The following is a 25,092-nucleotide window of genomic DNA, read 5'->3' as shown; positions in this document are numbered from 1 at the left end:
GTCTGGATAGAGTATTGTTTACAGAGTTTAAAATGGCGAGAAGAATAGCGTGGGTGGGGTAAACGCCCAAAAACATAGCCGGGGACTGTATTGTTCTAACATTTGCCTCAACCCACCTAGTACAAACAATACTGGAACGTCTTGGGAGCTTTCTAATCGAGCCTCGAGGCATTAATGTGGTCCCTCTAGGGTATTTTTATAAACCGTCTATAGTAAGGGAACCTAAGAACCGGTTATACCCGAAAGGTTCCCGTTATAACATCCCTATAGCAAACAGATTTGAAAGTTTATACAGCCTAGAAGATCAAGATTGACTTGAAGAAACTAGTACACTACAATCCCCATGCATAAATACGACCTTTGAGGAACAACCGACAAACAACCGTTTTGCATTAGAACATAAAGTCACTAATTCTGCGGATGAGGTAGCTACCCTAGATGGAATTCGTACAGATGACAAATTGCTAAAAATGATTTTTTGGAATGTGGCAGGGTTACAAACAAAGCTAGAAAATACAGAGTGGCGCAGTTTTGTAGACAGGTTTCAAATTATATGTTTGCAAGAAACGTGGTTAAAGGAGCCCGTTCACCTGTGTGGTTATCGCTCTTACCAAATGCTCACAGTTGGAGGAAAATATGGGAGGGCGAAGGGGGGGCTAGCTATTTATGTCTCAAATATGTTAAATATAGGGAAAATTACAGTGAAACTTGAAGATGTGAATTATCAATTAATGGAGATATGTACGGGGAGTAAGCAAAGTACGAAGCAAAGTATAATGATGGTAAATTTTTACAATAATACACCGTTAGATAAAATTGTGGGAATTATCACGAACCTACTAAATGCCCTAGTAAAAATTGTAAAAGAAGCAAGAGGGGACACGTTCATTATTTGGGGGGGTGATTTTAATATTGCACTATGTGCAAAAAATGGCACTGATATCTGTGGGATCATGAATGAAATCGGCGAATGTCAATCTCATTTCACTCATACTCAATATGGGAATATTTTAAATGAAACGATGCACAAGCTTGATTTAGGCTATGCGAACGAATTAAGTAATAAGTGGGTGCCGTTTGAGAGTACATTTCACGGGAGAGGTTGCTCCACTGTGATAGATTACATCTTACTCTCCTCAAATCTGGCGTCAAAAACGTATCAATTAGTTACCCACGATGTTACATTGAGCGATCATTTCCCTTTGAGTCTATCGCTGAACTTGTTGACCAGCAAAGATAACCAAGCTTCTAAGAATATTTACCCCCTGAACAATTGGAAATGAATAAGAGAAATGGATACTCTTTAAAACGCCAGCTGGTAGATCCGGTAGAAATCACCTACAAAGTAGTGGTGAAAAGCAAATTATCAATAGATGCACTATTAAAGGAAAATGCAACGATGAGATAATCTTGGCATCCTTTCAAGAGGTTACCAGAGCTATAAATGAAGTGCTGTGGAGAACCCGTAGTAGCTCCGCGAAAAAAGATAAAGGATGGTTTGACTCAAAGTGCACCAAAGCATATTCCAAACTGAAAAGAGAGACCCATATAATCCCCCGGGACCCAATAAAATTGAGGGAGGCAAGGAAGGACTACACAAATATAATAAAACAACGTAAAAGGGAAATTAGGGAGGGCCACTGGCAAACCTTACAGGAAGCGGCCAAGTCTAAGGACGGGGCGGCTTTCTGGAGAGTAGTCCGGGCACCCTTCCTGGAGTCAGATGATACTCCAAAAATAGAAATAGCCATAACGGAAGACAAATGGGTAGAGCATTTTGCCAACATTTTTAGTAATCACGATTCTGGAAATCTACTAGAATTTACAGATAAAGAAGACTTCGAACCTATGTGCAGCAAGCACAAACAAATAATCTTCAAATTACATTAAAAGAGGTTAATACGGCAATACTAGCAAGTAAGGGGGGCAAGGCACCAGGCCCGACGGGATGCATCATGATTTGTATAGGGCAAATGTAGATTTATGGGGACCTATATTGACACAAATATTAAGGGCTAACAGCCCGCCTAAATATATTGAGACCTGGATCGAATCAATTTTGATCCCAATATTTAAAAAGGGCAATAGGCACGACCCGGCATGTTATCGCCCAATATCTTTATTAGATACTTCTGCAAAAATTGTCGGGCGCGTCATACTAGCTAGATTACAGGAGTGGGGGAGGAAAAGCAGATTTTGTCAGACCTGCAATACGGTTTCCGTAAGGGACTGGGAACCGTCGAACAGAGTCTTAACCTGAGCATTCTAATTGGGAAGTATGTTCATTTAAAAAAAGGAAAGCTATATTTAGGTTTGTAGATCTAACCGCAGCCTTTGATTGCGTGGTACACGAGAGGCTGTGGGGGATCCTCGAAGGCATAGGGGTAAATCGCAACATTATAGACTTTCTGAGAGATACGTACCAATGCCAAGGCGAGAGTACGCTATGGTAATGATGGAGCATGAACAATATTTTTTCCAATAAAGAAGGGGGTCAGGCAAGGTTGTGTCCTGGCCCCCTATCTTTTTAATCTGTACACAAATGGATTTGAAAAAGCTCTGGTCCAATCAGGTCAAGAGTTTCCAGTAATCAATGGCCACCCCATTCCATCCTTAATGTATGCGGATGACGCAGTTTTAATGTGTCTAACCCAGGTGGGATTGCGAAGATAATTAGATAGCTACGTGGATTTTATGTCTGAGTTGGGATTAAGGGTTAATACATCAAAAACCTTTATTATGAGATGTGGTAGAGGGAGCAAAAAGTGTAGAGGCATTTTTATAGATAATCACAAAATTAATTTTGTTAATACTTTTAGCTACCTAGATATTTTATTTGATCATAATTCAACATGGGTTCAAGCGGTTCAAACGAGAAGACTTGTTTTTATTAAGACAACTGCTGCTTTATATAACTTCTCAAAGAAATTAGGTACAAGGCCCCCGCAAATATTGTTACAAATTTACAGGGCGAAATGCATATCCACAGCTACGTACGGCTCTGGATTATGGGGGCACTGTAATGTCCAACAACTCCAGTTAATTGAAAATAAATTTTTGAGATATATATTGGCACTTCTCAGAAGTACATCATCGTATGTTTGCCATGCAGAACTAGGCGTTCCATTCTTAACAGATATAATTAAGACAGAGCAAGTGATGCTGTGGCACAGGCTGTGGACAAATGAGGAAACCCATGTAAATCAAGATGTTTTTAAGGATGTTATGGGAATGACCGATGTAATGAATTTAAAATGGTTAAAATATATCCGTGATTTTTTAAATGATTTAGGTTACCCCAATTTCTATAATGACCCGCGTGCTATGAGAATGATACCTAGGAAGGAGCTGAAAAGAAAATGTATGGCACTTTTAGAATCACGACGGCTATCGAAAGAACTAGCTAAGCCTACCTCACCAACTGACAATGACTACATATAGCATGCATCCTTACCTTATTCTTGTTCCTAGTCAATATGAAAGACTACTGCAAGCCAGATTTAGATTAGATATTTTTCATCGCATGATAAGCTTCCCAAAAGCGAAGGAATGGACACAAGTGATGCAATTATGCCCCAGTGATGATACTTCAATACAATCTACAATTCACACTGTAATTTTCTGTAGATTCTATATTTTGATAAGGAAAAAATGGTTGATACCAATTTCAAAGAGACTAGATTTAAAAAAAATGTCGACCAGCATTCTTAGTATTACAATTTTTAAACAATGAATTTATTTGGTGCTTGGCAAATTTTCTGAAAAACGTGGTAAAATGTAGGAAATCTATTATATTATGAATGAGGTAGATTCCCTAAAAGTATTAATTCTCCTTACCATGTAATTGTGATGCTTTTTTTCACCTGTATAAATTGTGCAAATTTTAACTTATGTGTTTTTTATGACGCTTTTATGATTATTGTTTATATTAATCGAATAAAGTTTTTCTTTCATTCAACAAGCATTGAAAATGCAATAGGTCTCGCCTTTAATTAAGTTAAAGTCATTTGCTTTGCTAATGGTATTGTATAGCAAAGCAAATGGCTTTAACTTAATGAAGGGCGAGACCTATTGCATTTTTAACGGTTTATCCCACAGACCCGTTCTACTTGCTTGGCACATAGATTTTGTTTGGGAAAAAAAATGAAAGTAGTATATTGGATACACTTCTGTTGTGAAGTAATTTACGCCATGTTTTTCAACCATGATATACCATCAGTTTACACCCAAACGCTAATTGAAGACAGTGCTACCATGCAAAGAGCTGCGGTGCTGTTACTTAAATAAACAAGAAAGTAGTCATGTGAACCCTGTATGAGGCCCAGTATGTTATAGACAAAGCAACAGTATAGCCTATTAAATCAAACACTAGTTTTATGTACAGTTGGAATTCTGAACTCCAGTGTTTGAAGGTGCTTTCATATGCGATAGTGAAGAAAAAGGAGGATCAGTAAAATATAATATTTGTCTACGATCACTCAATTTGGTTAAGCGGGGAAGCCGCAAATAATCCATGTTTTCTGGCTTCACTTTGCACAAATCATCCATTAAGCAGGTATCTAGTTATCTCCTTTTCACCTCAACTGTTGATGCTTTGCTTTTATCTCTTTTGTGCATGAGGGCAGAGGGTGGCACGCAGAAAGCACATGAAAGCTTGGCTCGTTATGGGCTCACGGTTCCAACGGGACCTCGAGCTGAGCCAGAGGCAGGATTCAGCCTGGCTCGAGCTTTCAGCGGCTCGACCACCTCTAGTATGCATGAGTGACTGCAATTCCGTATAATGTATATTGGCGATATGGTCTGCTTTACAGGTGTTACTTCTTGAACAGGGGAAATATTATAAGAATATAAGACAGTCCTCTGAGAGCAGGGCTGTCCGGGGCAATCCTGGACGACTGGTCAGTGGTCACCCTGTGTGCTCTCAGTGCCTTAGTCCCCCGGACCTCCACAAACACCTTCTGGGGCCGCCGCGCACACACGCTCATGTGTATTTATTATTTCTGAGGCCGCTGGCAGCACAGCGCTGTCCTCCATTCCTTGTGCTGGTGCACTGTAGCGCTGGCCTCATGCCTCGCAGCACCTTTGCACCATGGACACTGGTGTGCATCCTGACCTTCATAGGATCTATTCTGGAAACATCTCTTACGCTACAAAACTATTTGTCTAGACCACTCTTGAAACGTCACACGTTGTATGTGCGCCCGTGCCGGGCAGCGCGTGTGCACAGTGTGGAAGGTTTGCAGAAATAAAACGCCCCTCCTTGTTAGCGCCTGCATCAGGGAGGCGCTAGCTTTTGTCTCAAAGTCCGGTGTGGGGTCTTTGCCTCATAAACCACGGGTGTCTGCAGAGCTGCGCCCAAGACTCACCCAACTGGCGTCCCCCTGTGTGTAAAGCGCCGCAGCAAGAGTTGGCAAAATGAAGATGTGAAGCGCCAAGAGGCCGCTCCCTCCCTATGCGCAGCAAGTCCAGCAGCATCAGCTCGTCCCGCGGGAAGCTACTGAAAGTGTAGCGCTTGTACTGAGCGCCGCTCTCGCCGGCCAGCAGCAAGACGAAGAGCAGGGGGCCCATGGCGGCCAGCAGCGTCCGTAGCCTGGTGTGGAGAGGAATGGTGGGTGCACTGAGCCTGCCGGTTCGCTGGGATGACCCGTCCACGTACCCACAATTATGGATACGGAGGAGGCGGGGACTCTAAAAGTTTCTACCCCGCTCCAGTCAGGTTCCCCACAGCTCAGGCGAGAGGAGTGGCAGCCTTAGCTCCGGGCTTTCCCGCACTCATAGGATCAGCCTGCAAAGGGGAGGAGAGAGGGGCGCGGCAGCCCCTAACGACAGCTTTCGTAGCATGGATGCAGACAGCATTAATTAAACAAGCAGGACAACATGCGCAGCCGGGACAGGGGCTTTGGCAATGGTGGCACGGTGCGATAAAAAAAAAAAAAAACAAGGCTGATGGAGCCCCTCCCAAATTACACACCATCTACACCCTCCTCCCCCCCCACCACTGAACACACTAAGTAAACTTACCTGTTGTGGAAGGCGAAGATCGTCGGAGTGGGTGGGGGGAGTGAGCACGGCAGTGGGGTGAACGCGCGAGGGGCATGGGGAGTGAGCGCAGCAGCGAGGTGAACGCGTGAGGGGCGGGGGAGTGAGTGCAGCAGCGTGGTGAATGCGCGAGGGGCGGGCGGAGTGAGCGCGGCAGCGTGGTGAACGCACTATTTAGACAAGATGGCGTTGGACTGTCCACAGTCCGTACGGACCCGCGCATGCTGTCTGCATTGGACAGATGGCGAGAGCAGCCATCTTTGTCTATGCAGACGCGTGCATGCAAGCGTTGGGGAGAATTGATTCCAAAAGGTCCTCTCCATGGCGAGAGCAGCGCATGCGCTGCTTTCGCCAGGCGAGACCTAAAAAGGGATGCTGCTCCACTATTGAGGCACAATCACTTGAGAATTTCTACGGGTCAATCTTCGGGATGGTCATCCCTTGGATGAAATGAAGAAAGATATGTGGCTAGAGTATAGGAGAATACGAGAGAAGCACTTAAACAGAGCTTTGCTTTGACAAACACTGTCCAAGTGTGAAAAAGATGATGTCTGTTGGAATAGTTGGAGATCATGGTAATGAGGTGCCATGCACATAAATTGAGAGACTTTATCTGAGGGTGCAATATTTGGCTGCCGTTCATGGAAATTAGGTTCTCCATCTGTTCCAACTGAATAGGTGGAGAAACTGACATCAGGAGCAGTTCCGTGTACTGGTATTGTCTCAGCCATGCTGGGGCTATGAGAATTAGATGGCATGGTTCTCTCGTCATTTTGCGTATCACCCTGGGGATGAGAAGAAAGGGTGGAAATGCATAAGCGAACATTCCTGTCCATTGTATCTGGAGAGCATCTCCCCAAGACCCTTTGTGAGGGAACCCGCCTACAAACATTTTGCATTTCTTGTTGTGAATCGTTGCAAAAAGGTTGAGATTCGGGGTACCCCACTTTTTGAAGATCTCGGATAACTATTTTTGGTTAATTTCCCATTCACGGCATTGACAAGTTCTGCTAAGAGAATCCGCCCATTTGTTTTCTATGCCTGGGACATGCTCGACTTTTAGTGAAATGCTGTGCTTCAGCAACCATTTCCATATTTGTTGGGCTTGAGTTGAGAGGTAGAACATGGTGGTAGTATTGCCTGTTCTTACTAAGACAGAAGAATTTTGAATTCTGGGTAGGAACGCTTGGAGTCCTAGGAATACAACCTTTAGCTCCAGATGAATTATGTGCATCTATGTTTCTTGGAAAGACCATTTTTTGTGGATTTCTAACTCCTGGAGCTGTGCTAGCCACCCTTCCAGGGAGGCGTCTGTTGTCATTACGAAGCACGGTCGTGCCGCTTCAAAAGAGAGACCTGGAGGGATGTTGACCTCCTTTCCCGACCATGACAGTGCTTGCTTCATTACAGGGGTGATGTCGATGGTATCGTCAAATGAACAGTGATTGAACCCACTGCACGTCCAGAAGTTCCTTCAATGGTCTCATGTGTAGGCGACAGTTCGGAATTAATGGGATGCAAAAGGATAGTATTCCGCAATCAATTTCAGCCCCAGAAAGTTGAATAGCTACGGACAAGCCAAGGTAAATTCTTCTACAGAGCGAAAAAAACATCCTCTAACTAGATGAATACCTGATGCCCGTTTCTTCTTAGCAAAGCAGCTACTGGTGCCATGCACTTTGAGAAAACTTAGGGACTCGACTTTCGGGCAAAATGAAGGACTTTGAACTGGTAGTGGCACCCTGCCACCTCAAACCTCAGGTACCGTTGCTATTTCATGAATGGGAATGTGAAAATATGCATCCAAGAGATCGAGAGAGGTCAGGAAATCCCCATTGTTGAGTAGCAACACAATTTCCTGAATTGACAGCATTCTGAAAAGATGCTTCTTTATTTTTTATTTGTTAGCTGCCTGATGTCCATGACCTGTCTCACGTTTCCAGACTTTTTTTTTATGAGGAAGAAGTTTGAATAGAAACCTCTGCCATGCTGGCAGAAAGGAACTTCTTCTATCACCCCCTTCGACAGAAACAGAGATACATCCTGTGCTAGGAGAGCGAGGTGTTGATGCTTCCTTTTCTGAGGTGGCTGGTAGGGGGGCTTTTAAAGAAATTCTAGGGTATGACCCTCATGTACATCATTTAACACCCATTGGTCTGTAGTGTTGCTCTCCCACTGATAATAAACTGATAAAAACAGAGAGATTGTGGTTCGAGGTTTTATGAAGGTACAAGGTGACTGGTGCCTGGGAAACATCACTGTCTCCTTGCAGAGTCTTGGGCTTTTCCCTCAGCCATCAGTCACCTATGCTGGCTATCTCTAGTAAACTGAAGAGGAAGACCTGGACTGATGCTGCTGTTGTTGCCCAGCGTACTGGGATCGATAACTTTGCTGAGCATATGGCTAGTATCAGTAAGAATATTATGAAGGTCTTTGAACACATTGCCCTCTGGCTCTTCCTCCACGGAAAAGCTGAAAAAACCTCTGTTGCAGCCTTCCAATGGGAGCGTGGCGTTTCCATGACCCGCTTTAATGGTCTGAAGAGCCTCATCCACATGTTTGCCAAATGAATTTTCCCCATCAAAGGGCATTTCCAATATTTTGGCTATAAACTGAGGGCGGAACGAGATGGCCTTCAACCAGCCCTGACGGCACAGAACTGCAGCTCCCGCCATCTGCCGGAAATGCAATGGAAGAGATGTCTATGGCTGTGTCAATAATCTCAGAGGACGCTTTGGCACCCTCTTGCAAGATTTCTCTTGCCTCCTTTTTCTTATCCTCTGGGGAATAAACCAAAAGAGGAGTCAGGTCGGACCATATTTGTCAGTCGTAACAACCCAGAATAGCTGAAGCATCTGAGGCGCTGATGGAAATGGCTGCCATAGCAGCAAAACGCTTGTCAACATTATCAAGCTCTTTCCTTCCTTGTCTGGAGGTGCTGAACAAGGGACAAATGGATTCCTGGAGCACCTTGTGCACCCTGCATTATTGCAGAATCTGGACATGGATGCTCTCTCAAGCAGGCTGGTGACATGTCAGGTGCTTTGTACATTTTGTCCATACGTGGGACTACAGCAGCGACCGAAGGTGGATTTTTCATTAACTTCAGGCCTTCTTCCTATATGTAGTTGGCAATGGGTATTGATCTGACTGACTTTCTTGCAGAGTCTTTAAAGTAATACAGAAAACAATCCGTTTGCTTTACCTTGAGAGGCAAATCGAACACCTCTTTGATGTGTGCTCCAGTAGCTCATGTAAACCTCCAATGTTCTCAGGAGGGGAACTTGCTGGAGAAGGCACTGGTGGAGATGGAGTACCATAATCATCCCATTCCTGACCCGCTGTTCCTTGATCTTGAAGAAGTTAACCCTCTTCAGGTTGGTCATCTGGATCACTCTCAATGTAATTGTTTCTGATGGTAATGGGAGGCAGCACTACCCTGGACTCTTGTGTGTGCATAGGAGAAGGTCTTTTTGGTTGAGGCGTCACCTCCTGCACATCTGCTTGGGCCAGAGGAACCTCTTCCCAATCTCCTAAGCGCACCTTTGACTCATGGACGCACTTATAATAGTCATTGATCATGTGCCTTGGATCAGTGACCAAGCAAATGGGCATCATATAGTGCTCCTGGAAAGTATTGTATCTGTGGGACATGAGTGGCTAGTGAGTAGTGAATGACAAATCCTCTTCTAGGTAAGTAGAAGTGACCCTGTCATCCTCTGAGTCTTAACATTTTACCCTCAGCTGAGTAGGACTGTAAACCGGGCCAAAAAGTCCTTCATCACCAAACTGTGTCTAGTAGGTGAGCCGGAGGCAGAGGGGAGACCCTACTTGGAGAGGGGATGTGTGGTCTCAATTGTGCTCATGCACCTTCTTTCAAGATTGTCATTTATTTCTGCCTCGTCTAAGACGTCGAAGGTGGAAAGATCTTCTTCCGGTTAAAAACAGCCATCACCACTAACAGTCAAAGAGGATTTGAAAATTGACGTCAATGCAGTCAACAGGGTAGTCGTCAAAGCTTTCAACAACAAAGCCGTCATTGTTCTCAACGTGGTAGAGGTGACAATGTTTTTGTTGACACTGGTTCCATCGTCGACGCTCTGACTTTCATCAATGAATAATCCATCTGTGGTGTGACTGGAATGGAAGAAACAGAAGCCCTTTTCTGTGACTGACCAGAGGAGTCTTTAGAGGCTGATCCATAGGATGATTTTTCAGCAGTGTTAGATGTCTTTGAATCCTTAGCTTGTGAGGTAGAACCCTCATTGTTGCACTTTCACTCAGGTGGGGAGCATTTTGGACTTTCGTTCTCATCAGAGCCAGACTGTGATCTGGACTTTTTCCTCTGAAGCCTTAGTAGAAGCTTGGCTTCTCCATCCCTAAGTGTCACGGCAGAAAAAGTTCTGCAGTACTTCCAATCCTTTGGTCTATGGTTGGGGTGCAGACAGTATAAACACTCTTTGTGAGGATCTTCAGAAAACAGTCTAGTTTTGCCACAGGACTTGCATGTCCTGAGAAGTCTTTTCTTGGATTCCTCAGACATATTTGAGAAAATATTGAAAATACATTATCTCAGAGTTGCATCTGATGAATATTTTCTTCCTTGAGAAGAGAAGGCAGGGTCATAAGGTTACAACCGTTATAAACTGAGCAGAGCTCAGGGAGACACGACATGCGATTAGAAATCTGAGATATGGTGGCTTTGCAGGGGAAAAGTGGTCCTGGCCTTTACCCTGATGGGCTGAGGTTTGGGTCTATTAAAACAATGTGAATGGGTTATTAATTGCAATTGCTTTCTCTATGTATTTTAATGTATTTAAATGAGACTGCTTGTTTTATATACTGTGGGGCTCCCACCATGAGGACGGGGAAGATTCAAGCATGTGAATTTATGAAAGATTCAGTACTGGAGAACTGCAGATTTAGGCTTGAAGAAGGAGTCAGTTGACAAGGGATGTTTTTACCACCACCATGGCATTGCAATAAACTCCAAAGTATTTTTTTTCCTCTGGATCTACACTTAACAAGAAATGATGAGTATGCCTAAATCAGTGAAGTGAGCTATACCAGAGGTCTACAGAATAAAACAAAATCAAACTCCAGTGGGAAATGAATGAAAAGTATAGACAAAAAGAAATCTAGAACTTCATTCAAACCCTTTGCTGAAGACAAAGAATAATGCAGATAAAGTAGGTTTCTACCTCTTCAGTAAGTTATCTTCGGATCCAAGTGCATATGCGAGATGCAAGCGTAAGTAGGTGAATTTGCAACCTAGTTGAAGCCTGAAACTATCCTTAACTGATAGAGCCTATTATCATCATGTAGGCTGGAATATGGGTAGTGAAATAGAAAGACTCAATGCAGAACTCTGACACCCACATCTCAATTATGAAGACAAAGAACAAGCATTGTCAAAAACAATAAGGAAAAAGCTACTTACCCAGTATGCATCTGTTCTTTGCATGTAGAGCTGGTCAATCTCATGCTATGCATAGATCGCCATCTAGTGTTGGGTCCGGATGCTTGCACTTTTTTTTTTTAAGAAGAAGTCTTCTTAGTCACGAGGTAGGTGACTCCTCCTTTCGGTGATAGTGCGCATGGTCATCGACTCCATCTTCAGATTGTTTTCCCGCAGAGGGTGAGATAATTGAGTAATAGTAAAGAATAGAGATGTCCATGCTTATGTATATATAGTGACAAGAGAACTACAGCAGCTACAGGTAACCGGGGAGGCGGGTGGGTGCATGAGATTCTACAGCTCTACAAGCCAAGAACAGATGCATACTGGGTAAGTAGCATTTTCCGTTCGAGGCATGTGAGCTGTAGATCACATGCTATGCATAGACTATACAGCAGTCTCCCCTAAGCGGTGGCTATCCTGTAACTGATGGAGTTGCATGAAACAGCGTTTTATGTACTGCTTGGCCCACATTAGCTGGTTGTCTTGCTAACACATCTACACAATAGTGCTTGGTGAAAGTGTGTTGTGTGGACCACGTTGCAGCTCTGCAGATATCAGTAATAGGTATGTTCCCCAAGAAACCCATAGTAGCCCCCATTTTATGAGTGGAATGAGCTTTAGGGGGTACAGTTATTTTCCTCTTGGCTTTTGCATAGCAAATTTGAATACATTTAACAATCCACCTAGCAATTCCTGATTTGGAGATAGGATTGCCCTTATGAGGTGGTGCAAAAGCGACAAAGAGTTGTTTGGTCTTACGAAATGCTTTTGTTTTTTCCGTGTAGTACAATAGTGCTCTTCTAACATCTAAGGTGTGTAGAGCTCGTTCTGCAACAGAATAAGGTTGAGGGAAGAATACAGGTAATTCTACAGACTGATTTAGGTGAAATGCAGATACTATCTTAGGTAGGCATTTGGGATTTGTTCAAAGAACCACTTTATCTTTGTTGGAAAAAAGGATCTTCTATGCTTAGTGCCCGTAGTTCCCCAACTCTCCCTAATGAAGCGATTGCAATGAGGAATGCTGTCTTCCAAGTGAGGAACTGTAGTTCACATTTGTGCATGGGTTCAAATGGTGGGTCCAATAATCTTGTAAGGACTATGTTAAGTTTCCATACTGGGGCAAGTGGAATTCTTGGTGGTATAACTCTTTTTAGTCCTTCCATGAAGGCTTTAATTACAGGCACTCTAAATATGGATAGATGTTGCCTATTTTGAAGAAACGCAGCTCGCAGCGAGATGCAGTCTGATGGACGTGTAGGTCAATGCTGACTTCTGTAAATGTAACAGGTATCAGAGAATGTTTTGTATGGAAGCATCAAGAGGGTTGGTGTGATTGTTATTGCAATAGATAACAAAACGCTTCCATCTGACTGCGTAGCAGGCTCTTGTAGTAGGCCTTCTGGTCTCCCTAATAATGTTCATACAGTCTGGTGGGAGATTCAGATAACCAAACTATGACTTCAGGAGGCAGATCGCGAGTTTCAGTTGTTTGGGAACTGGGTGTTTGATTTCTCCATGGCTCTGTGTGAGGAGATTGGGAGTTAAATGTAATTTTTGATGCGGTACCAGGGAGAGCTCCAACAGGGTTGTTAACCAGGGTTGATGTGCCCATGTAGGAGCTACCAGGATTAGTTTGAGAGATGTTTGCCTGAGTTTCTGAACCACTGATGGAATTAGTTGGAGAGGCGGAAAAGCATAAGCAAATATCCCTGGCCAGTGCATCCACAGAGCATTGCCTTTGGATAACGGGTGTGGGTACCTGGAGGCAAAGCATGGCATTTTGCGTTTTGGGGTGTTGCAAACAGATGTGAGGGACTCCCCAAGTTTGGAAGTATGGGAGGAGAACTTGAGGGTGAAGTTCCCATTCGTGAATTTGATACCTCTGCCTGCTAAGGTGGTCTGCAATCTGGTTGTTCACTCCTGGGACGTGTTCTGCTAGGAGAAAGATATTGTGGTAAACATCCCACCTCCAGATTTATTGGGCTTAGTGGGACAGCTGGAGATAGAGTGTCCCCTCTGTTTCTGTATATAATACATAGCTGTCATGTTGTCAGTTCGAATCAAGACAGCTTTACCAGACAGGTGATCTTGACAGGCTTTGAGAGCTAGAAAGATTGCCATCAGCTCTAAATAATTTATATGGAGCATTCTTTGCTGTTGGCTCCAGAGACCCTGTACTGTGTGTTGCCGAAGATGAGCTCACCAGCCAGTAAGGGACGCGTCCGTTGTTAATACGGTCTGTGGAATGGGGTCTATGAAAGACCGTCCTTTTAACAAATTGTGTGTTCCACCACTGCAGAGAGCGATGAGTACGGCCACTTACCAACAATAGATCGGTTAATAGACCTTGTGACTGGTTCCAATGACTGGCTAACAATTCCTGAAGTGGACGCATGTGCAGCCTGGCATGGGGAACGATCATGATGCAAGATGCCATCATTCCCAGCAGTTGCATATATACTCGAGCTCGAAGTGATATATTGGCTTGAAACTGGAGAACGAACGTCTGAATGTTTCGAATTCTGGCTGCGTTGGGAAACGCCAGAGCCCTTTGAGTATCTAACGTGGCTCCTAGGTAGTTCTGAGTTTTGGCTGGCTGAAGATGTGATTTTAACACATTGACTGTAAACCCCAGTTGGTGGAGTAACTGAATGGTTATGGAATTATGCTTGAGACATTGTTGGTATGTGCTGGCTTTGAAGAGCCAGTCGTCTAGGTATGGGAAGACATGTATGCTTTGTCTTCTTAGATGAGCAGCTACTACCGCCATACACTTTGGAAAGACTCTGGGGGCAGTAGTAACTCCAAATGGGAGTACCTTGAACTGGTAATGTTGACCTGCTACGACAAACCTGAAAAATCTGCGGTGAGCAGGGTGGATTGGAATATGAAAGTAGGCATCCTTTAAGTCTAGAGTAGCCAGAAAGTCTTCCTTTTCCAAAAGAGGTAGTACCTGTTGAAGTCTTACCATGTGAAAATGATCTGATTGTATGTAAAACTTTAGTTCTCTGAGATCTAATATTGGTCTGAGAGAGCCATCCTTTTTGGGTATTAGGAAGTAAAAGGAGTGCACACCTGACCCTTGATGTTATGGTGGTACGGGCTCTGTAGCTCCTTTTAATAGTAGAGACTGTACCTCTTGTTTGAGGATGTGTAGGTGCTCTGGAGAAAGTTTGTGTGACTTTGGGGGGATGTTTGGAGGAGTGTTGATGAACTCCAGGCAGTAACCAGAACAGATAATCTGTAGAACCCACTTGTCTGTTGTTATTGACTGCCAAGTTGGTAAACAATCTGACAGTTTCCCCCCCCCCCCCCCTCCCTCCCCCCCGACAGGTGTGAAGTGGTCGGGGGAAGTATGGGTAAGTCACTGTTTTGTATTGGAGGGGGAGGTGCGTGTGCTAGAACCTCTACCTCTGCCTTTGCCGTTGTTTCCTCTGTAACCCCTCTGAAGTAGTTTTTAGGGCCAGAGGGTTGGTTATTTCCCTTGTATGCGGATGCAGTTTCTGTGGAAGTATTTTTGGACCCTGTTCAATAGAAGGAGCGCCGAAAGAAACCACGGCCTTGTGCGGACTGAAGGGCTCCTATTGATTTGGCCACTTCAGTGTCCTTCTTCATCTTTTCCAGTGAAGAATCTACCACTGGGCCAAAGAGATGTTGTTTATCTAAGGGTCTGTTCAATATGGAGGTCTGAACCTCAGGTTTGAACCCCGATATCCGTAGCCAGGCGAGTCTTCTTAAAAGGACACTAGTGTTTACCGCTCTAGCAAATGTGTCAGCAGCATCTACGGAACATCGGATTTGATTGTTTGAAGAAGCTGTCCCTCCCGTACTAAGTCTTGTGCTTTAGATTTATGCTCTTGGGGTAGAAATTGGATGAGTTGTTCCATTTCATCCCAATGCACACACTTGTATCTGGCTAATAGCACTTGTGTGTTAGATATGTGCCAGACGTTTGCTGCTTGTGAGACCACCCTTTTCCCAGATGCATCAAGAAGCTTTGATTCTTTATCTGGGGGTAGGACATCCCCTGTAGCTTGGGAGTTTGCCCTTTTACGTGCATTTGAAACTACCAATGAGTCTAATGGTAAATGTCCCCTTATGTACACTGGGTCAGATGGTGCTGGCTTATACTTCTTATCCACCCTAGGGGTAAGGATACGTGCCCTGACAGGATCGTTAAATAGGTCGTCCACATGCCTGATCATCCCTTTCAGCATGCGTAACATATGTGTTGACTTTTGTGTACTATTACGCGTTTCAAAAAGTAAATCCTCTTCGATGGATTCTTTATGGAGCTGCACCCCATGGTAATTGGCAGCCCTGCCTAGTAATTCAATATAGCCTACACTGTCATCTGGTGGAGAGGGCTTTGTAGGGTATAAGTCAGGATCTTTGTCTGCAGGCGAGTCATTGTTGTAGTCGTCCCATTCATCTATAGGCCCTGGCTGGATATAATCATTACCATCCCCATCCCATCATCCTGATTGTCAGGTGTATGTGGTGGTGAGTGCTCAGGTGAAGTTGGCACAGGTAGGGACTGAGGAGAAAGTGCTGCTGGAAGAGGAGGAGAGGAAGGGATAGTTCCAATATTTTTCTTCTTCAAAGGAATGTGATATTCCTCTTCAGTATCAGTCCTTCCTTTTAGAGTCACTTTGGTGGTAATGTGTCCAGTTTTAGGGTGAATGTACAACACCTTCTGTTTCGGGTCCGGTTTATTGAGAGGATCGTCAAAATTGTGCTTTTTAGGTGATTTTGGTACATCAGTCTGTTTCAACGCTGAAGTTTTCGGTGCCGATGGCTTAGGGGTTGGTGTCGTCGGATCCGAAGTGCTTTTCGGTGCTGAGTGGTGATGTTAGGAGCCGGACTTGGGCTTCGACCCCGAAGGCTTAGGCTCGGTGCTCGACTTGGCGTGGGGCTTTTCGGAGCTGGATGGCTTTTTAGTAGGTTCCGTTGCTGAGCCGGAAGGCGGGGAATCAGAAGCGTGGTCTCGGTACCGACCGGGGCCTGAGGGCGGGGGTTAGTCTGGAGCATTCTTTTTAGGTTGACTTGGGAGAGGTATGGACTGTACTTACAGTACGTTGTCCATGCGGGATGTCTTCATCCTCATCAGAGCCGTCCTTGGACAGGGAGATCGGATCCTGTTCTTCCGCTGCCCCGATAGCATCGCCGGCTTCTTCATCCGATTGAGGTCTGAAGATGTCTGGAATGGAGCCTGTGTGTTGGCTCTGCATGTTGAGGCATCAAGCATGACAGTCGCGGAACGTCTTCTTGGAGCGGAAAGCTTGGCATGCGTCACAGTCCTGTTCACTGTGTTCTGGTGACAAACACAGGTTGTACACTTTGTGTGAGTCGGTGCGCGGGTATTTTCGCGTGGCACCGAGGGCAGAATTTAAAGGGAGTTTGTTCCATCGACTGCGAGTCGAACTGAGGCGGCTAGACCCAACGGCCTACCACGAGCTCTCCGATCGTAAGAGGGTTTTTCCAAAATAAACACGATACGCGAGGAATGGAATATGCGATCGGAAACAATACCGTGGAGGGTGAGTATTCTACGCACTGAGGGAAACTGAAGGATCGGTGTCGAACCGGAGCACAGCGAGTAACATCTGAACCCGATGGCGGAAAAAAAACAATCTGAAGATGGAGTCGATGCCCATGCGCACTATCACCGAAAGGAGAAGTCACCTACCTCGTGAATAAGAAGACTTCCTCGAAGAAAAACAAAGTGCAAACATCCAGACCCAACACTAGATGGCGATCTATGCATAGCATGTGATCTACAGCTCACATGCCTCAAACATCTGGGTTTAATGAGCCAAAGCATGCAACATTATCACTTCATACATTTTTCACTTACAAGGGAGCCAAATGGAGCGAACAGAGATATAGCTATAGTTCAATGTGAGTGGAGGTGGAAGGAAAGACCCAAACAGCATTTGTTAAGATACGGATAGTCCACTAGGCTCAGATAGTAAGATGTCACTGTCAAGGTCTTGAGCTAATGGCTGAAAGAGGTTGGTGGAAGAAACCAATGGGCGAAAAGTTAAGACCCAATCCCACTTATATTCCTAGAAATATGTCTATTTGAGAGCTGTGCTGTTAAAACGCACACCTAAAAAATGAAGCACATGTGCCCATGGCAACTCAGCATGGAAACTAGAACTATAATTGTGGTGTCCATTCTGGTTGTTCCACATTACCCGCAGTACTTAAGGGACTCCCTGTCACAAAAGGGCATCAACATACATTACAATCTTTAAGTAATAAATGGAACTCGGTGGCAGAGTGGGATAAAGACAGACTAAGGTTAACAAGAAAAGTATGTAATAAGTGATGCAAAAAAAAAAAAAAAGGAAATCTCACATAATTTCGGAGGCATCAAGCCTTTTAAGACCTGCAGGTATTATTTCAAATACTTAGGGGAGGGGATTGGATATTAAGAATAGAGCCAATCAACCTGTAAACTATGTTACAGTGAATCTGGCCCATTAAGGTTTGGTAATTTGGTGCTGCAGAGTAAAAGAGAATTTTGGCATATTTGTAGCATACAACTTTAATAAGCATGCACACCATGTCAAAGCTGCAGTTAACACAGAGGACATTTGAAATCCATTTCAGAGAAAGGAGAAAAACTGAGTGTTTCACTTCAATGTAGTGGGCGTGTTGCAAGACAGGAGGAGAAAGGCAATTCAATTTGTTGTTAGAGAAGTTCTTAATGCTTACCAGACTCCACATCTATGACCATCTGATGTCCACCTCTCATCCCCGGTCTGCTATCTTCTCCGTCACCTAGTGCTCAAAAGAAAAAACAACACAAAAATGCACTGAAGTGGCTCATTTTTGTAGCACGCAGAAACATTTTTCAATAATCAAAAGGCTGCAGATAAAAACTGTGGCCTGATAATCAGATGGAACAGAGTCTGACATGCTTGACGGACTATGAAATGTTGCAGTGAAGGTTTGAAGTTAGTAACATGGTAAGAAACAAATAGCAATGTGGCAAGAAACAAATAGCAATACTGTTTCTGTGTAGCTATTTCAGAGAGATAAAGTAAGTTAGGTGCTATCCCAGTACTTCGGTGAAGCCTGAAATTAATATCCATATTACGATCAGAGCACAGCTTTAATACTCTCTCTAGAATGTAAATCAGAAGTCTTTTTATCGTTTTCTTCTCTTATTCCATTTCTGCATTGATAGATTTTTCAACATGTATAGTTATTTGCAATCTTTTTACATTTTGCTAACCGTTTTAAAAACAGTTGGCACTCATGGCATTACATGATGGATATTTCACATACCGTCATGTAATTCACCATATTGTCTTCATTGCATACATAAGGCGCAGAATATTTTTTTTTTATTTCAGAATATGAAAGTATTTTTTGCACTTCTTGAATGTTTTTCGTGTTACCATTAAGTTCCAACGTATGTCGCACATTTTCTTAGGGTATTCTAGTGTCCAAAGGGTGCACCAAATGTCCAGCAAATACTTACCAGTGACCAGCTTTAAGACTCTTGGTCTCCATCAATGCCAACTGTGGAATCTTAAGCTTGCTGAACAGTGTTTATTCCCACTGAGCATGCCTCCAGTGTCTGTTGTCATGTCATCATGTCACAACGATGCCTTCCTGCCTTTTTGATCCGGGATATCTTTCTCACAGTCCACCTCCTACTTACTTTTTGCTGGTATTCTAGTGTGAGGAATGGCTTCCCTTAATGCCATTTATAGCCTAGCCAATGCACTTCAGTCCTACACAACTATTAACTATATATCCAAGGTCTTTGATGACAGTGGAATACATGGGACTGTTCCGCATGTGTTCTGTGCGGATTTTTGCAATTTATGATATCGCTAAACTTGGTCTGGCTCCAATCTGCACATGCGCTGCACACTTAATAAGGCGATAAACAATTAATCTTTGAGTAGGGCTTATATAAGATAAGAAGCACATATTTTCCATAAACCAAATCCATGTCGTCCCAAGTATGATTACATTTTGGGAGCTTTCATAATGGCGCCTGTGGAGCAAAACGCGCACTAGCCTTGAGTTTCCTCATCAATCTTCCCCAGACGCTGAACATCATTTTATTCAGGTGTGTGTCTCATTTTTTTGCTTTGACTTCTGGAAGAGATTGGACAAGAACTCGACCTTCTCTATTCTTGCCTTTTGCTACATCAGATTGGGTGACTGATCCTGCGCAAACCACCCGGGGATATGTTGTAGTTGGGCTGCTCAGTAGTACCCTTCCAAAACTGGCACTTGCAGCCCTCCCTCCACATATCTACAATGTAAAGTCTCACGTTTAATTCTGTTTCAATTTCTCCCCTAGACCAAACCACGCAGGAGGCTGTGTACATGCTGAAAAGTTTGTTCCAAGATCAGGTACATTCTACATTGATAGAGATATAGGCATCTCAGAGGGAGAAACATTTCAGACACCACTATCCTTCCCACCAGTGGCAGCGGCAGAGTTTGCCAAAACATTAGTGAGCTCTGTATACCCAATGAACAAGTTACTTACCTTCAGTAACGCATTATCTGGTAGAGACAATAGCTATCCGCAGATTCCTTACCTAACACAGTAGTCACAGCTTTAGTTATGGTAGAATCAACCCTTTACCCCTCAGGGGGCTGCCTCTTTGCCAGTGCGTAGCAGATTTTAATACAGAGAATGACCCAGCATGAAATGGTTTGTTTCTGCACCGCCCAATCCTTCTTCACTCCAAGATACCCCACGAAGAGTTGGTCATCCACCCAGAACTTTTGTGTACAGATAAGGAAGAACGACAATGCTCTTTTTGGGTCCAGAAGGTGGAGTCGCTCCTCTTCTTCTGAGGGATGTGGAGAAGCGTACAAAATGGGCAAGGTGACGGATTGGCCCACAAGGAATGGTGTTACCGCTTTCGGCAAGAAAGAGGCCCTAGTGAGAAGCACCAGTTTGTCTCTGGAAAAACAGACAGGAATGGAGGCTTGGATGAAAAAGCCTGCAGCTCACCTGCAGCCAGTGGGGACAATTACGCAAAGGCTGGAAAGGAGCACACATCAAGAAAGTGAGAACAAAATTTAGATCTTACTGGGGCATAATGAAAGGAGAAGGGGGGGAACAAATTTACATGACCTTTAAGAAACATATTTACAATAGGGGACTTTAATAAAGAGGGTTAGTCCGGCTGCCGCAAAAAAGGCTGACTGATCAGAAAGGTAACCCTTTAGAGTACCCAGAGCAGAGCCCTGCTGGGCAAGGGTAAGAATAACAAGCATTGGCATAGCCAATAGGTCTCGCTTTCGGGACCTTATGCGTATTTAGTTATGCAGCACAATATCCTTGGTGCAACAACATCAACTGTTGCATGGTTAAACACTTAAAAGGTCCCAAAGGCGAGACCTATTGGCTATGCTCGATTACTCTCAATTATGTGTTGTCCTTCTGAATTGTGTGGCATGATGTGGAATTCTGTGGTGTGGAATGGATGTATGTGGCGTGTAGTGTAATTGTGTTGAGTTGAATTATGTGGTTTAGTGTTGAATTATGTGGTGTGGATTGGAAATGTGTGGAGTTGAATTCTGTGGTGTGGAACTGTGTGGATAGCTTTGCCTTTTTGGTGACATAAAAAATAAATAGGTAGTAGCTAAGCTCCAAATCTGTGTTTTGGATGTTAATTAAAAGAAAAGACAATTTTTTCCACCCATTGACATAATGGTTGCCTCGGAATAGTAGTTCTTTTATTCTCCTCACTCTAGCTAACACCTGCATTTTCCAAGTGTTCACTGTCACCTAATGAAAACTGTAAAGTTGCATTCAATAAAAAATGGTGTTATTTTTTATTTCTGCATAGCTGGTTAAAAGGGTCGGAAAGTGAGTGAGTGAAAGGATGGATGGATGGATGAGTGAAATGGTGGATGGGTGGGTGATTGAAGGGGTAGATGAATACATGCATGGATGAATGAGTGTAAGGATGGATGTAAGGATGGATGAGTGAAAGGGTGGATGGATGAGTGAAAGTGTGGATGGATGTGTGAAAGGGTGGATGGATGATGAGCGAAAAGATGGATGGATTAATGAATGAAAGGTTAGATGATGAGTGAAAGAGTAGCTAGATGTATGGGTGAAAGGCTGGATGGATGGACGTGTTGAATGGGTTGATAAATGGATGATAGATGGATGGATGATTGAGTGAAAGAATGGGTGTAAGGATGGATGAGTGAAAGATTGAATGAATTAATAAAAGGGTAGACAGATGGATGGCCGGGTGGATGAGTGAATGGAAGGCTGAGTGAAAGGGTGGATGGATGAGTGAAAGATAAATGGATGGATGCATGGATAGATGTGTGAGTGAAGTAGTGGATTGCGGGTGATTGAAAAGATGGATGGATACATGCATGGATGAATGAGTAAAAGGATTGATGTAATGATGCATCTAATCACAGGCATTTACAAATGTAGTTTAGCACATTAAAGTCAGACAATTTGCCAAAAAAGGATTGGTATCTTATTGGTTGCATATACAAGAAAAAGAAATTAATATGATACTTTGATGACAGAGTGTACTTTTCACTGGCAAAATAGTCCCTCGAGCATTGTGATGGAATCACTTTAAAGAAAATGGAATGATACACCTGAGGTGAGATTAAACACTCCTCTGAGCGGCACACCAAACCTTCTCTAATCTGTACTTTAAACCTTTAATAATAATTGGGCAGTACTGTCAAACCAGAGCTAGTAATAGTGGTAATTACATTTTGTAATGCATTGAAAATGCTGAATTCAGTTTAAAGCGTTGGACGATACAAGTTCCCAAAGCAGATTTCACATGAACAGAAGTGGAAAGTAGTCGTCCATTTGGAAAATAGCAAATGTTGACAGAGGGCTTTCTAGAACCTTTGCATCTTTAAAAGAATCGTTAAGGTACCCAGACTTCCCTGGCCTGTCCAAAGAATCAGCTGGAGGTTATGTGTGACCTTATGCAGCCCAATAGAGTCCAATCCCAAGACGCGTGCGTATGCGAACCATTCCTCTCTCCGTTGCATTAAACGGGGTATCTAGATTAAAGATCTCGGGTTTTTTTTTGGCACATTTCGCTGAACAAGCCCTGCACGCTCCCAAACCACAAGAATAGCGGTTGCACCACATCTGTCAGACGGGCAGCAGCTGCAAACAAAAGCTGAGAGAATGGTACATTCCAAAAGCGAAAGCACACGATGATTTCACTCGAGAGAGAAAAAATGCCAGTCATGTACGAGATAATGGAATGGCTTGTTGATAAACGGAATGGGCCAGATGTCCGATTTATGCATAAACCAGTTATTGCCACGCTGACATTTCAGATTTTGCAACAATATGTATGACCTGCTGGTAAGAAAAACAAACAAGCCCGGGAGTTGTGTGCACGCGCGCGCGCGCGCTAAACAGAAATTTAAATTTTAAAAAACACGCAAGTGGTGCGCGCGCGCTACGGCAAAAGTGAAAACAGCTGTGGCGAGTGGTGTGCGCGCACCATGACGAGAGAGGAAAGCCAGATGGCACCTCTGCTCGTCACTGTGCGTGTGTCATGATCCGTGATCGCCGGCGCCAGCGCGAAGAACTACAAGCCCCAGAGGCGCGGCGGCCGCGCGATCACGTCACCTCCCCTCCGCGCATAAAAGCCCACAGCCACCACGGGGGCGTTGCCTATGATTCTCACAATCATTACAACGGCCCCCAGTGCGACATCTTCGCGGTTTCCAGCCCACCAGCATCAGCGGATCGTCGGAACTTCCAGCGGCCCTCGGAGCTTCCTCCATCCAGTGCCAGTGACGTTGCCGAAGCCCGGACCGCTCGGTGAGTGTCTCTGTGCTCGCCGTGGACCTCGCTAACGCCGCAAGACCAGTCCCCCGGCTCGCCTGAACCCTCGCAGCCATCCCCTCGTCGGAACCCCGGAGTTCCACCTCGGCCCACGGATTTCCGGGCATACTTCTCCCCATCACGGCCCACGGATTTCCGGGCATACTTCTCCCCATCACGGCCCACGGATTTCCGGGCACACCTCAACCCAGCACCGCCCTCGGATTCCCAGGCGAACGACTCTTCAAGTCAGCCCTCGGAGTTCCGGGCGTACCGTCCCTCGGAGTGCGTTCCTCTGCTCCCGGCGGATCAGGGAGCATAGAGTGGAAGCGCGGACATCTCCGAAGGGATCTCCCGCCATCTCTCCACTGTTTTCTGGTCGTGTCTCCCCAGACTGTCGGGAGGGACACGAGCGGAACCCGCCAAGCCCACACTTCGTGAAGGGAGGGAAGAGACCCTTCCCTGTTTGGCGCTCCTCCGCTCACGGAGTTCCGAGCGTTGAAGTGGTAGCGCCACCCCAAAACCTTGGTTCGACTCGTCGTGGTGATCCACGAAGCCTCCCTGTTCAGCTCAACGACCCTCGGTCTCGGAGAGACAGGAGAGCCAGGTACTAGGGTCTTAACACTCCAAGGGGGTGATTGGGAGGGGTGCAGGGGTCCTCGCTCCTCTTCTCACCCAGTGCTTCTTTCTTCCAGGTCTCCCTCTCTCGGCTGTTCCTATGCCGTTTTCCCTCGCTCACCCGTCTCCCTAGTCCGAGGGTATTCCACATTCTCCGGGCTGGGGACGGATGGGAGGGGGACCCATACCTAGCATCAGTGCCATCCCGAGGAGAAGATCACGAAAACCGCGACAGCGTGTAACCGCACGCTCTATGCCACCCGGTCAGACTTTTGAAAGCCCACTCACTAAATGTCTCGCTAGAGCACTGCATGCACTGGCTCAGGCGAGACCTAAAAAGGAGGACATCAGAAAGGGAAGCAGAATGAGGGTCAATACAAGGCAAATTTATTCCACAAGCAGGCGTATTTCGTTTGGGTGGAGGGACACCTGGCCGCCAGAATAACATTGCAGACCTTGGGAGGAAGATCGAAAGCTGTCAACTGTCACCGCTTAATCTCCACGCAAGAAGGCATAGAGTTGACAGATTTGGGTGAAGAACCCTACCCTGCTGCTGCAACAGAAGATCCTCCCGTAGGGGCAGCCTGATCGGAGGATCGACCACTGCTGAACGAGACCATGCGCCACCTTCGAATGGAGACACCATTTCTGATCCGCTAGGCACTCGATAGCTGAGTTTGTCCACTCTGGCATTCAGGAAACCTGCCAGGTGTTGAGCCACCAGGAATATGCCCTGCTGTTCCAGCCATTTACAGAGACACAGGGCTTCCTAACATAAGGGTCCACGACCCCACCCCGCCCCGTTTGTTACAGTACTGCATGGCATTGGTGTTGTCCGTGAACACCTGCACCAGCCTTCCCTTGATAGAGGGTAGAAAGGCTTTCATTGCCAGTCGGATTGCTCGGAGCTCCAGCATGTTTATGCAGAGCCTGAATTCCAACAGGGACCAGAGGCTTCTAATCTCCGCCTCTCCCAGATGACAGCCCCATCCCAGAAGGGACGAAAATGTCACTGCTGTGAGACCTGGCTGGGGAAGGGAGAGGGCTCTACCTTTGACCCAATCGCGGTTTGTTAGCCAACAATGCAGGTCTTTTGCAGTTCCCTCTGACATCTGGACCATGTCGGAGAGATTTCCCTGGTGCTGGG

At 45.0% G+C, this 25,092-nt stretch overlaps 1 protein-coding gene across 2 annotated transcripts in view; it reads right to left on the bottom strand.

Moving 5' to 3' along the window:
* The window catches only part of MKLN1 (muskelin 1), a 653,324-nt gene that overhangs the window by 297,736 nt on the left and 330,496 nt on the right, over window positions 1–25,092 (bottom strand). Inside the window, exon 8 of one of the 2 annotated variants that reach the window (XM_085653584.1) lies at window positions 18,227–18,298. In XM_085653584.1, the coding sequence (XP_085509710.1) occupies window positions 18,227–18,298 (72 nt within the window). The remainder of the gene's footprint in view (window positions 1–18,226; window positions 18,299–25,092) is intronic. The other variant, XM_085653585.1, reaches the window with a different exon arrangement.

This window comes from Triturus cristatus, chromosome 4_1 (genome assembly GCF_964204655.1).
Source record: "Triturus cristatus chromosome 4_1, aTriCri1.1, whole genome shotgun sequence".
Taxonomy (NCBI): Eukaryota; Metazoa; Chordata; class Amphibia; order Caudata; family Salamandridae; genus Triturus; species Triturus cristatus.
This window is presented reverse-complemented; position numbering and strand designations above follow the sequence as displayed.